General features: G+C 33.0%; 1 protein-coding gene across 3 annotated transcripts in view; it reads right to left on the bottom strand.

Annotated features, from left to right (window-relative positions):
• Nucleotides 1–14111, bottom strand: part of LOC137401193 (receptor-type tyrosine-protein phosphatase mu-like) — a 92041-nt gene that overhangs the window by 61245 nt on the left and 16685 nt on the right. For all 3 annotated transcript variants that reach the window (XM_068087584.1, XM_068087585.1, XM_068087582.1), the window contains 8 exons: nucleotides 12703–12903; nucleotides 12241–12456; nucleotides 8585–8794; nucleotides 3917–4144; nucleotides 2889–3113; nucleotides 1482–1715; nucleotides 1182–1299; nucleotides 98–288 (listed from right to left, as the gene is read on the bottom strand). In XM_068087584.1, the coding sequence (XP_067943685.1) occupies nucleotides 98–288; nucleotides 1182–1299; nucleotides 1482–1715; nucleotides 2889–3113; nucleotides 3917–4144; nucleotides 8585–8794; nucleotides 12241–12456; nucleotides 12703–12903 (1623 nt within the window). The remainder of the gene's footprint in view (nucleotides 1–97; nucleotides 289–1181; nucleotides 1300–1481; nucleotides 1716–2888; nucleotides 3114–3916; nucleotides 4145–8584; nucleotides 8795–12240; nucleotides 12457–12702; nucleotides 12904–14111) is intronic.

Genomic DNA, 14111 nt, shown 5'->3' with positions numbered 1-14111 from the left:
TCTTTTTTTATGATTGTCAAGAGTGAGACCTTTGTTAGCTGGAGCTCCCAAATGTTTTTGATTTTGATTCTACTATCGTAACTCAAAGGCTACTCACCTGTACAATTTGTGGTTGCTTGAATATACTGAACCTCTCCAGGGCAGTCTATTCCTTGAATAGAGCATGCAATGCTGACATTATAAACTTGTCCTGGGTTTAGCTGGTCAAAGGTTACATTTACTCTTTGACTACTGCTGTTTTGATGTTCAGGAAACATGGGGTCTTTTCCAGACAAGGTTATACGATACCTACAGTACAAACAGTGCTCAACTGTGTTATTAGCCTTTCTGAGTTATAAGGATCATACAAGAGATTCAAGATGCTGATGCTTAAGCAAGGTATTGCCCTGTTGCACCAGAAGAAAAAAAATCTAACTCACAAATATATATACCCGTACTGCTTTGTGATTATTTGTTAAAGAAATATTTTTAAAAATAACTGCACTGGTCTTCTACTGGCCAATACGGTTTGTGGTTGCTTTCACCTGTTTTTATTTGTTGCGGAGAAAGCTGCTGTAAAGGTTTGTTTAAATTTTTCCTTAAAGTTCTAAAACTCGAAGTTCTTCAGTTTTTGCTCTCAAAAATTGAGTAACTTTATCGTAGCAAATATTTTTGTTAATTTGCTGTTAACTTGCTACTATTTGTAACAAACAACATTATATGTTCAAATTACATTAAAGTAAATTGAACCCTTCAAGTGTTAGTGACAGAGTAGAATCAATTTAAATAACACCTAAACAAATAGTCAAACAAAAATTTAATTTTTTTTACTAATTTAAGGAATTCAGAAACTTGAAAAAAACTTTAGCAAGGAGCAAACCAAACTTTTAATAAGTGTTTCATTTCTAATCAAACTCGTTTGAGTATAAGTAGTTTATGTTACAGCTTCAGTTTTATCTTGAAATTTTAATCACTGATATAATCCTTTAGAAATTGTTTTATCCCAAAAAACCGCCTTAATAAAAATATGTTTCTTGAACAAAATTGGGAAGTGGTTTTCTAGCTTGAAGCGCATGAGAGTGCTGGACCCTGTTACACTTATTTTTCTATGGTTATGGGATTAATGTGTCTGTTACAGTTATTTCCCTAGCAATAGGAGAATGCCACATCTGGCTGAAATACAAAAGGATATGCATACATACTGAGTAGGAGGGAGTCCACCAATCATTTCTTGTTTCCACTGCAGAAATGATATGCTAATAGAGTTGCTAGTTATAGCCTCTGTTCTCAAATTTATGGCAGCCGTAAGCTGTGGAAACTCTAAATAATAAACAAGAATCATGACACAAAGCTTATGAGATGATACTATAAGCATGACATACAAGGCACTACAAGCTTATGAGATGATACTATAAGCATGACATACAGGGGACTACAGAAGGTGAAATATTTGTGGGAGGATTCTGGCTAGAAAGGACAATAGAAAAAAGATCCCTACTTACCAAACCCAAATATTTCCACTTCTCTCAGCTCCACACTAATTCCCTTGTTATTTCTGATGCTGAATAGTCTGGTGACAGGGTTCTGTAGACCAAGGTCACACTGCTCAGTAAACTCTTCTTTTATTGATGTGTTCCTGAAGCAGCATGTGCTCCATCCATTTTCACCAGTTGTGCTTGGGGATGTTGTTACAGCATTTGGGTTCGTAAGTAAATATACTTCTTGCAGACGAGTAGCTAAAATATTTTAACACATAGCAAGAACTGGGTAGACCTTTGTCAAACAAGTCTTCAAACAGAATCAATGCTACTTGTTATGACTTTTGTTGCTTTTTTAATGTGTAGAAACTAGGCTGGTTTTTGATGTTGAGTATAAAATTATTTCAAGATTTTTAGATAATGTTTTCCACGTAAATATACAGCGCATAAATTGACTTGTTTGTACACTCGCTATTATACTAAGTGAATTATGTAAAGCGTTGTTTCAATTAGCGAATGACCAATTTAGTTTATAAAAGTATTAAGGCAAGTTGTAAATGATGAGAGGTAGAATATCTTGTGACTAGCTTATTTGGTTTGCCACAAGTTTTATCAAACTAAAATAAATACATGTACATGTACGCTACTAAAAATGCTCTAAAACTAAACTAAAATTTTATGATGTTAGTTAAAAATAATTAAACAATTGTTTCAAGTATTGCATAAGATGGAACGCCTTTTTAAAGTAAACTTTAAGTTGTCATTTGCAAGTACTTTTAATTCAGTGTTTGATTAGACTGCTATAACAAAATGAGTTAATGTCAGTTGATGATTTAACCCTCATCGATGATAGGGGTATTTAATGATACCCCTATATGATTTACCATTCCTTGAGAGTAAGGGTTTATCGTTTGAACCAATAGCAACCACTATTAATACGTCACACGAGCTAATTATAGTCAGCTAAAAGCTAGCTATAACATGACTACTTTGCTCAAGTCTGTTGAGCTACTAGGCTTTTGTGCATTATCCCTTTGTGTTTAAAGGGTTGGTATACTACCACATCAATTTTACATTAAATGACCTTTTATTGATCGTGAACCGCTGGGTGTATTTCCTACCACTATATCATATCCATAGTAAAGACATTTTCTTTAGTTACAACATAGCAAGTTTCTAAATATGGATATAAAAACTACTAGTGTTCAAAACTCATATTGCCTTGAAAACATTCTAAAGCACAAAGCTAATAAACTGGTCAGCTAACAAACTTGGTTCTTGAGATGCATAAATTCTGATAAGCAAAATAGAAAGGTTTCGTTGATGCATCCACTAAAGGATTTTAAGAAGAACAAAAGTCTGAAATACAGAAATTTTCCACCTCAAGTTTTAAATAGAAGACTAATAAAGATAGCATTTCCTTATACTTACAGCAGTTGGTACTTCCCCCATCACATAGCCCATTTCTAACATAGACTCTTATCTCTCTTAATACTATTCTTCTTTGTAAGTCTACTTTCCACCATTGGTTTGTTTTGTGATTTATAAAGTCTGTGTTGGATGATGTGGACAGATCTCCATCATTTGCTTTACCGGAATTGTCATTATTGTAACTTGATGATTGAGAAGCTGGCTTGTCAGCTGCATAGTTGTACTCTAAAATATAATTTACCATACTAGTAGTCTACCATGTTAAGTGATGAAACCTGCCTGCTAGCAATCATTATTAAGTTGATGTAAATACAGAACCATATCGCTAATCCATCACAGTCCAGTGATAATCGCACTGGTAGAAATTTCTTTTCCGACTCGTTGCACTAAAGGTACTTGTGAGGTTTTGAATATAAAAGTATTAAAATTTCTGTTGCACAGCAAGCCAGTCATAAAGTACGGTATTAAATGTGTTAAAACGTATTTTCCAAAATACAAAATAAATAGGGTTTATATGATCAAAAGATTTTTTTCTACAACATAGATTATTACTGAGTTTTTTGTCATCTGTAGCAAAAAACTTTTATATCAACCATACTTCAAACACTACAATGAAGTTCTAAAGTTAAATGTTTTCCTTTAGGTATTTATATACAAGCTACTCACAAACCTTGTCAGCTTTATTTTGAAGCGCTTAATAGACAAACTTACTCTCCATCTTGTAAATCAGGCTATTTATAGCTAAAATAGTAACCTAAAACAATAAATTTTAGAGCAAAGTAATAACACACGTATAATGGTGAACTAAGCTGCTTACTCTATGGTATTTACAGTTTTTTGAAGTTGTCATATTTTTAAGCATAATATCATTTTAACGTTTTTACAGCTTTGATGCACCTTGACTAGATCACAGTCTTTCTTTGTGATAAATATCTGAAAAGCCTGGGAAATTTTGACACACAAAAGTAATTTCTAAAACAAGACTCCTTTAGTCGGCATATAATCAACGTATCCAAATAATTGCTTACCATAGATCTTTACTTCCACCAAACACAACCCTTTAGAGTGATTATTATAGACTGCCACATGTTGAGCCTCTGCAGGAGGAGTAAACTCTACACTACCAACTGATGGATAAGGATTTTCTCTATAGCTGAGCTGTATCCAGTCAGGAGATGAAAGGGAGGGAGAGGAAGGTTCACCAGCAGAGTTGGATATCAATACATGTACCCATTTGAGTCTGCCTTCTACATCAGCTAGAAAGAAATAAATAGGCAAAAATGAAGCCTTGAAGTTTATTGAAAACATCTCGCGGTTATTAGCCCAGAGTAACCATTCCAAAATGTTTGCTGAATGGCTTACTTCACAGTAAAAATATTTTATTGGTACTGTTTAATTAGTTCTTTAAATTAATTAAATTTTCTAGAACTTGACATGTTACTTTTATTTGCTAGATGCAAACTTAGATTACACATTGATGGACTACAATAATAACAGTTCAAGTGAAAACCATAGACATCTACTAGCTTTACTATAGACATTTTCTAGCTTCGACTATAGACATCTACTAGCTTTGGGCACTAACAATAATACAATTATAAATCATTTGAATAGCATAAAAATGACTATATTGGTGTACTATACATGAAGTCATTGCCCTTCACCTCACCTAAAGAGTAAGGATTTAAAATTTAATTTTACCCAAGAAATGTAGATTATAACACTTGTTAGGCAACCAACCACAACAGGCTATCTATTGTCATAATCATAACAAATATAGTTATGTTTTAGGCAAGCTACATTTGAGATTTTAAGGGTTTCATAGTATGCTGCTCTATTGTGACATGATGTGACAAATTAATAGCAATCTATTTTACTGCTACTGAAGTGGCTTTTAAAGTTATACACAAGTAGCACTGGCGAGATCAACTATTTTCATAGTTTTGAGTTATAAAAAATATAATTGTTTATGTCATTATTGTTTATTGTCAAATCTTATGATAATAAGCTTTTATATCTTCTAGATTGTCTGCTCTTGTGTAAACTAAAGAGGATTATTATAGGAATTTAGATATTTGTTTAGACAACCTTTACCTATTGAGATAAAATAATTTTTTTCAAAAATCTCAAAAATGTATATTGCACAGCAAAAGTTTTTTATAGCTAAAACCTAATTTATGAATTAATCGAATGCTATGAATTTTATGACATTTGTAAAACTTGAGCAAATCTTTGACTTGATGATTGAAGTGATTTTTAATATTAAATTGTTAAAATACTTTCATTGAATGAAACCGATGCATTTAGTATAAACTGACAAACATAAAAGCATAAAATATTAAAAACTATTTAAGCTAGTGAGTAAGTTTAAAGGTTCAGTTAAAGTAAGTTACTGAATCTAAGATTTATTGAGCTTACACTTGTGTTTTAGCGTATCAAAAATTTAGCTCAAAGAAACTTATGTTTATTAATATCATCTCATAAGTTTGGCAGTTTTTTTTGTGGAAACTACTTTTACTTATTTTACAATTACCTGTTTTATGAAATATGTATGTGTTTCATGCATAGATATATATACCTAGATTGGCCAATAGGGAAAAAGCCTGTCAGACCTAAATAGCACGACGCAACGTCACTGTATTGTACCTCACGCTTGACTGCACTGCTGTTTACAATGAATCTAATGGGAAGAAGGTAACAAAATTACATTTATTGTCACATAAAAACCTTCTTGTATACATAATCCAGTAAACTAAAGCAATTCTGTGATAATATCTGATAACCACCATAGATTAAAACTATAAAAGCTATGAATTGTTGCACACAAATCATGAGCCATCATGGCTTTATTTGCAACCCTCTCTTATCCCCATTCTTTCTTTTCCCCTTCTCCAAAGATTAAGTTAGAAGGGGAAAAGAGAGAAGGGGAATGGAGAGGGGAGGGGAAATAGCCCACCCACTCAAAGAGCCAGATCTTGGCTAGGTAAATAGACTAATATGCTGAACTAAACATGACTAAATATGATGAGTATGCCAGTATGTCTGAAGTCAAAAATGAGACAGAATGATTATTTTACAGCTGGCTAGGTCACCAAAGCTGAAGTGTAATGATTGTATCACTAGCATCGTGGATGTTACTAACGTTGATGTAAACCAAGCAACGAATTCCCTAATTACAGTTAAGAATCAGGGTGGCTTGACTTTGTCTTCGCCTGTGGTGATTGAGGTTTGCAACCACAGCGAGAAAGCGACAAGAGTGTTGCTTAGTAGTGCTGGATTGGCGAAAAACTTTGCCAGGCTAGCACTAATTGCCACCACTAAGAAGTCAGTCACGAAAGGACAATACCAAGTTATTTGTACAATATGCATAAGCAAGTTAAAGGTTGACTTGCAACAAAATTCACATTGCAGTTATTTGGTATCATAAGATTCACCATGCCTTACTCTGTTGTGTTGCAGGTGTGAAATATATGAGAAGGTGATTACAAGCTCTTAAAAGCTAAAAACCTATACAGTCATACTTCAACTTACGAGCTTAATGCGTTCCGAGACTGAGCTCGTATGTTAATATACTCGCATGTTGGTGCAATTTATTTATATATCGAACAATTAAATATATATTGCTTGGTTTCCATACTCTAAAAATGCAAATAAAACACTCAAAACAAGATATTGTAACAGAAAGAAGATGTTGGTTATTGTCATAATTTACCACATGCTTTCAAAAAGCAACAATCAAAAAATAATACAAGGAAATGTGATTATTTAAAATGTAAAATTAAATACATACAATAGCAGCTAATGCTAGCATTTGCGAGAGAGGGAGATATAAGTTATCCTTCATTGCAACAGTTGTCTTTGATAAATTTGAATTTTATCAATGTCTTAAAAGACAAACTCTAATGTTGGTATGGTATTGGCCTTCAATCTAGCTTTTTTCCTAATACCAGGTGATACTTGGTAGCTGTCACTAGTGAAGTGGTCTGAACAAAGTACAGAAGATTTACTTGGGGTCAACTGTTCTCGTCTCACTGCTTTAATCCAGGCATCCTTGCGATCAGCAGCAGTAGGAAAACTTAACAAGTAATAAAAGATACATACAATTAGTGGTGTTTTTTGCTCATTGGATTATTGACTTTTGCCTTTGAGAAGTGTAGCATTAACCTTGTCAAATAATGGAAACTTTTAAGCCTGATTATAGCCTAAGATAACCATGCTCCAAGCCATGCTCTTGTAGTATGTTCATGAATTCTCCCAACGATTAGCAGGGTGAATGTTTGTTATATTGTCCTACCTGTGGAAGCTTTTCTCTGGACATTTTCTTGGATAATTGGAAAATCCAAAAGCAACGCAGCAATTCTTACTAGTCCTCTCAGATGACTGTGAGCTTGATGAATAATGGTGAGACCGTTGCCAAAATAGCAATGAATATGAATTCCATTCTGACTTAGTGATTTTTAGCAAGATGGTATCCAAATTAATGACTCAAGCATCACAAAGTAGCAGTATTACACAAGCAGCTCCTTGGGCAAAGTTAAGGAAACCTTCCAAGAGAGAGTCAATCAGTCAATGAATCAAACAAATTGAAGTTGATAGTAACTTGACAAACAATGATGTCTGCTGATTTGATTGTCTTCAATGATTTTTTCAAAGTGTCAAATATAGGGAAAATATGTCCACTATTGGTATGAAAACTGTTCTAGTTTTTACTATAAAGCCTTACAGCTGATATTTAGGAGTTCCAAGCCTATCTTTGACATTAAAAGTAGTAAAAAACTCACCTTAGTAGCAGCTGACACACTCTTCTCAGCTTCAGCCATTGTAAACTAATGATGAATCTTGCGGTCAGTCAAGCGTAAGGTACAATATGAGTACGTTGCGTCATGGCATTTAAGTCTGACAAGGCCACCAATGGGACTAGCTATTATTGGCCAATCTAGGTATATATATCTATGGTTTCATGCCTCACATAGTTATCCTAAATATCCAAAGTTTTGTGCATATCTGGTTTTTAACTGGACTTTAAATATCAGCTTGTCTCGGCATGCAGCTTCTTAAATTACCACATGACATACATGATGCTGTAAATTATTCTGCCATAAACTAGCTAATTACAATAATTTCACTTCTGTAAAAATGCTTTCGAGTTAATTGTGACAGTTTTAGTTTTTTACAAGCTTGGCTGACAGCCTTCTAGTTTACTTCTAGCATTATTTTACCTAAAACCACTTGTAAAAACTTGCAAAAGTAGTTTTAAGCAGGTGAAGTAAATCAATTGTCTACTGTATTGTCTAGCTGAATGATAGAATGCAAAAAGTTATTCTTATTTCATTGGCAAGTGATTGTCAAGGTTATGAATCTTAATACGAGCAACAAAAACAGAATATATCCCAAACGAATGGTGTAGTAATCACTGCAATTTTTAGCAGCTGTTCTCTGTACAGTAATTTGACATGAACACAATTGATGAACACCAGATGTTTGTCGCTAGAAATTAGAAACTTCAAAAAATTGTTAGTTTTAAATACATAACACAAAAAAACTTGAATGTAAGTTTTTCTTACAATTTTAAACTTTATTGTAATAGTTTAGACCAAAGAGCCTTAGAAAAGCTTTATTTAGGACACACTGAACAGCCACTAAAAATATGACAAGGTCCTGCAGGTGACACTAGTCCCAATATACTAACTTCTTACCTGTTCCAGTTCTATCATGCAAAATTATGCTTCCCAAGCTGTACTTTCTCCCTAAATCAACTTTCCACCAGTTGAAAGTCTTGTTTTCTCCAGTATGAGAGAAATCATCAAGCCGGCCGTTTACTGCATTACTAGCAGAGAAATTCATGCCATTAACATTATATTCCGTGCTTTGTCTAGTTGGTTTGTTTGAGGCAAGGTTGATGGCTGCTGCAAAAATATAACAAATATCTACTGTATTTACAAATATGCATTACAGACATGAGGTAAACACAGTAAACTTACCACTTTGTGTAAACCAACTCCATGTTGAGACAGCAAAAACCTGATTTAATCTAATTTATCCTAGTAGTCTGTCACATATACTTGATATAAGAGTGTCTGATAGTGTTCAAGTCAAAAAGCAGCCATCATCGGTAATTCACTAATTGTGACTATAAGAGGCATGAGATGACAACTAGTCAGTATGGTTTAACCAACCTTGTGACTGAAATATTATTACTTTTGCAGAGTTTCACCTCTTATGGCTTGATCAACATGGCTGACTATAAACTTACATACTTAGGAGAGTAAAGACTGAATCATAAAAACCTTGACTCACCTACTCCTAAAGAGAAGACCGGCACTAACAAGAGACTAGAGATCAACCTCTCAAACATGTTGCGAGTAGACCTACTGTGAGACTAACTGCCAGTGTTGTTGAACGCCCCGCTTTGACAGTAATTAAGGACACTTGTTTTACTTCCTCCTATTTGCTAACAACTACTTTGCTATTGGGCTAGATCTGCAAGCATGTTATCTATGTTGCTCAAATGCTACATAGAAGGTCCTTGAACTCTGTCAATGGCTCATCAATTTTGATACACCCCAGTTGTTGAAGCAATACTTAATCGGCTGAGTATTGACATGCATGTGTGTTTACTTTATCTAGATATAAGTATGTGTTGGAGCTTTTTACAAAGATAAACAATATGAAAAGACGAACAGAAAAATCTATAAGAAATGAACTGCATCTTAAATTTAGCACTAAACAACTAAATTGAAAAACACCTAAATTTTCACAATTTTGAGTAAATAACTAGCTTATAGTATCATATATGAGCTAAAGCTAAAAATAATCAATACACAAATAGCCATGGATCTAAGCTCTTCATAGAGACTGATCTTTACAAGATGCCTAAAGATTTACTTTAGCTCTTATCAGCTTTCTTATGTAGAACTTCCTTATGTTAACTTTTTACTTTATATGTACTAATTAATGTGTTACAAATTGACATGTAAGCTAACCAAAGTTGACACTTAAAAATCTTAGAACACCATTAAAATAACTTGATTTTTAAAAAATTTAAAAAAAGTTTATATCTATATGATAACTGCAAACAAAGAAAAATATTTCAAACTTGAAAATAACAAGTATTTAAAACACTGTTCCAGAAGTTGAAGCCAGGTGGCTTACAGCCAGGCCAACTTAAATGAGTGACACAGTTTGAAGACTAGCCAGCACCGGACATGGATCGGTATAAGATCGACTGGCCACCCGACTGGAGAGCAAAGCCTAACAAGCCAGAAAACTATATGTATAAAAAACTCAAGAAAGAAGACAGAAGCACTGTGCATCTTTTTTGTGTAAATACTTCTGTTATGTTAATACTTGCATGCAAATATATTTTGCTAAGTTATTACTGCGAGTTACTCTTAGAATGGTGTAGAGAAGTATGTAGAGTCGGTCAACTTCCTTTACAATACATTGTCAATAGCAGTCGATCAGGAACTAAAAAACAGTGCTGTAATGTTTGTGCTATGTTGAAACTACATCAAAAAATTTGTATAAAAAATGAAAAACAAAGAACAACTCTAAAAGTATTAATATCATTGTTTTATATAAGCTCTCACTAGAGCTTATGTCTAATTTTTTGGAATTGAAACCTAAACAGTAGAACTACGTAATATTTATATTTTTATTGTTAATGTTAAAGCAATAATCTACACTCTCAGAAGCAAGTTAAAGCCGGTTTTAGTGAATAACCTTGTGACTGAGATATCATCAATTTTACTGAGTTATACCTCTTGCTACTGGCTAAGCATTGCTGTCTGTAAGCTTACATTTTCAGAAGAAGACACACTGAATCATAAGCAACCTTGACTCGCCTACTACTAAAGATAAAACCAGCACTAGCAATATAACAGATATCAACCTCCCAATCATGTTCCTAGTACACTCACAGTGAGACTAACTGCCAATGTCATTGAAAACGCTTTTTGCCACTAAATATATATGAACTTGCATTCTACTTTAGTATATTATATCACAAACTATTGGTACTTTTGTCATTAAATCATTTGATGTCCTCTTTGATGTTTGATGTGATCTGACTGCAAAAACGTTTCAAAATTAAAATCAAATAGATTTGATCGGCATTTGAACGCCCAGACTAAGCGAAAGAGCAATTGTGACATCTATAGTTGAAAAGAGACCAACAGTAGATCAAGTAGATCGAACATACGGAATAGAAAGTTGTACAAATGTTAGAGTAAAGTTTCTGTCAGGTCTAGTATTAATTTACATGTAGCTTGTTTTTATAGCAATCGGTAATGCATCAAATTAATTGAAAACTAGAATATGTATAAAAATGCTAAATAATTCTTATAAACCTATTTTGTATTCAGTTGCAATGGCTACCAAACTCTAAAGATGGTACTTGTGTAAATACATTATAATAAACCTAGCAATAAAGTAATTAATTATTTTTTATTTTTGGATAATACAAAAAACTTAGTTCAGGATACCACTGTTTTTAGTTAACTAATTAAAAATAACTTGTAATAAAACAGCAAGAGGCTTTGCAAAACAAAATAGCTGAAAATCTGTCCAATTTCATTTAATTTTGATGACATTTTATGTATAATTCTGAAAGATTTGGGCGTTAATAGGAATCATCTATCAATAATTTATTGAAGTTAAAAAGAGGAGTAACTGGCCATTGATCCTGCTATAAAAAACTACTACCCCCATGGTATCAGAATTTAATCTTTGTATATGCATGCAAAAATGCACTGTCAAGTAAGATATAATGAACCATCAGTAGCTGAAATATCTTTTACAATGTATAGTTAATTCATATACAGATAGTTTTACATTTAATTGTTTACTGCAAATAAGGTGCACTAAGAAGTTCATGCAAGCTTCCAAGATAAGCTACAATTGAATGGAGATTTAATCTACATTTGTGAAATAAAAAAGCTTCCATCTTTGCCCAAGTGATATAAAATTAGTTTGTTTTGCACAACAAAACTGAGAATATTGCAAGCAAAGTTTTGATATTATTGACAAATGCATGCAAGTTCAAAGCTGAGGCGCACAGTTTGTGATAAGCATCCAGCCAATGTAGGCACTTTTGGAACTTTTGACCACATTAAATTAATGTGCACATGTCTAGAAGAGCTAGCAGTAATATACCTAAGACTATTTTATCAAAAAAACTACTATCTTTAAATCGTACTATGAAAGTCAGCTGATGTGACAGGTGTATTCGCACTGCAATGTTATTTTTCTACAATCATGCTCAGCTCTATGCTCTACCAAAGCACCCTATACTTATTCAAGGAAGTGAATTTGATTATTATTAACAGTCAAAGTTTTTGAGTTTACTACTTACCAAAGACCTCAACCTCCGCTAGAGCTAAACCTTTAGCATGTACGTTGTAGACGGCTAAGTGACGAGCATCTCTAGAAGGAGATAAATCCAGAGTTTCAATAAGTGAATACGATGCTTTGTAACTGATTCGTGTCCAGTTACTAGAATCTAAAGACGGACTGTCAACTTCCTCAGTGCTGTTTGAGGTTAGAATTGATATACCGGTCATCCTATCCACTATAATAAACAACACAGTTAAAAATAAAGTTATATGTCAAGTCATATATAGTTTATAGTATAACTAGAAATCATATCTAAAACATTTTATCACTTAGTTACAAAACAGATTAAAATCTACGAATTTTCACAAACTTCCAGTATTTTTCTGTATGATTGCTTATGTACAGTAGAGTTGCAAATCAATTGTAAAACACTCTATTAAGGCAACCAGTATTGAAAAATAGAATTGATTAGGCTACTCACCATATCCCCTCCTAGAGTATATTACAATTTTAGCAAGGCTGTACTTTGCAGCTAAATCTACCATCCACCAGTTATATGTGGCATCATTGGATGTGTGGGTGAAGTCAGTTAGAATTCCATTGACAGCTAGATCTGCTGGAAAAGGTTTTGAGTAGTTTTGGCTCAACTTCGCTGTTTTATTGTAGGCGAGATTAACAGGACCTGTTGAAATAATATCACAACTTTCACAAATTACGGTATAAGTTCTTATGCCATATTCAACCAAAAGCTACTAAGTACTAAGGAATAAACACATCACCAAAATAAAACACTTTAAATCTCAGGTTTCACTTAAATTTGCATTGTTTCTATAAACTGGTCATTTTATGGTAAGATAAATATACTAAATTTAAAAGAAAGCCTATACCATTTTTGAGAAAGTAAAATTTAATGAATTATTTTGCTCGTCTCATTAGTAAACACTGCAAAGTTGACAAATGTTTTTAGTTGATACTAACTAAAATACTCAGAACAACATGTGTGCTGAAACCAGCAATTATTTCAAATTATTGATTCTTTGCATTAAAATATATTATTTCCATTGCAATAAAGTTAGACAAATAGACAAGTTTCAATAAAACTGGAGTGTAAAAACTGGAGTCTAATGAAAGCTTTTAATTTGAAAGCAGCTGTTGAATTTTTATTAAACATATTTGTTGAAACTTACAAACTTTGATTGCCGGTCTTTATTATGCAGGAGAAGAATTATCCTTGCAATAGTCTTCGTACTTTAAGGTTTAACCTACATTAAGGGTTGTCCTACCATACAAGTAATTAAAGAAGCACTGAACAGTACTTGAATATTATTTTTAGTTGCACCCACGTACCAGCACTTGAATAGTTGTGCATTCGTACGACAATATTATTGCATTTACTTAACAATAACTTAATAAAAAAATAATATTTTCATGCTTAATTACAGCCTGAGAGAGGAAAAAATTTAACAAAAAGTGGATTGTGAACTAAATGTCAAATTTCACTGCAAATGTACATGTATTAAGATAGTTTTTTCTGAGAGAAATCAGTGTCAGATTTGACCTGAATCGTCTTGCTATATCATTTTGGTAGTGGGCTTCGTAAAAAAACGTGTTTCTGTGTACAGAAGGCATCTTTATGTAGCGTCTGCTCAATTGCTTTAATAATATGCTAAATTATAATCAGATTGGATCAATAAATAATATAAACAACCCCAGCCTACAAAATATTGATTCAAATATAATATAATGTAATAAGAGTATTATTTAGTTTTAAAAAAGTTTCTAACTTAGCCATCTCAATTTTTATAACATCTACCAACTGCAGGCCAATCCTACAAATAAAAGAAAAGCTTTCAAATTTGACTAAGAAGGCTAAGTTACTAACAAGAAACT

Source organism: Watersipora subatra, chromosome 7 (genome assembly GCF_963576615.1).
Source record: "Watersipora subatra chromosome 7, tzWatSuba1.1, whole genome shotgun sequence".
Classification (NCBI taxonomy): domain Eukaryota; kingdom Metazoa; phylum Bryozoa; class Gymnolaemata; order Cheilostomatida; family Watersiporidae; genus Watersipora; species Watersipora subatra.
The sequence above is the reverse complement of the archived record's forward strand: the minus strand, read 5'-3'. Positions and strand labels throughout refer to the sequence as shown.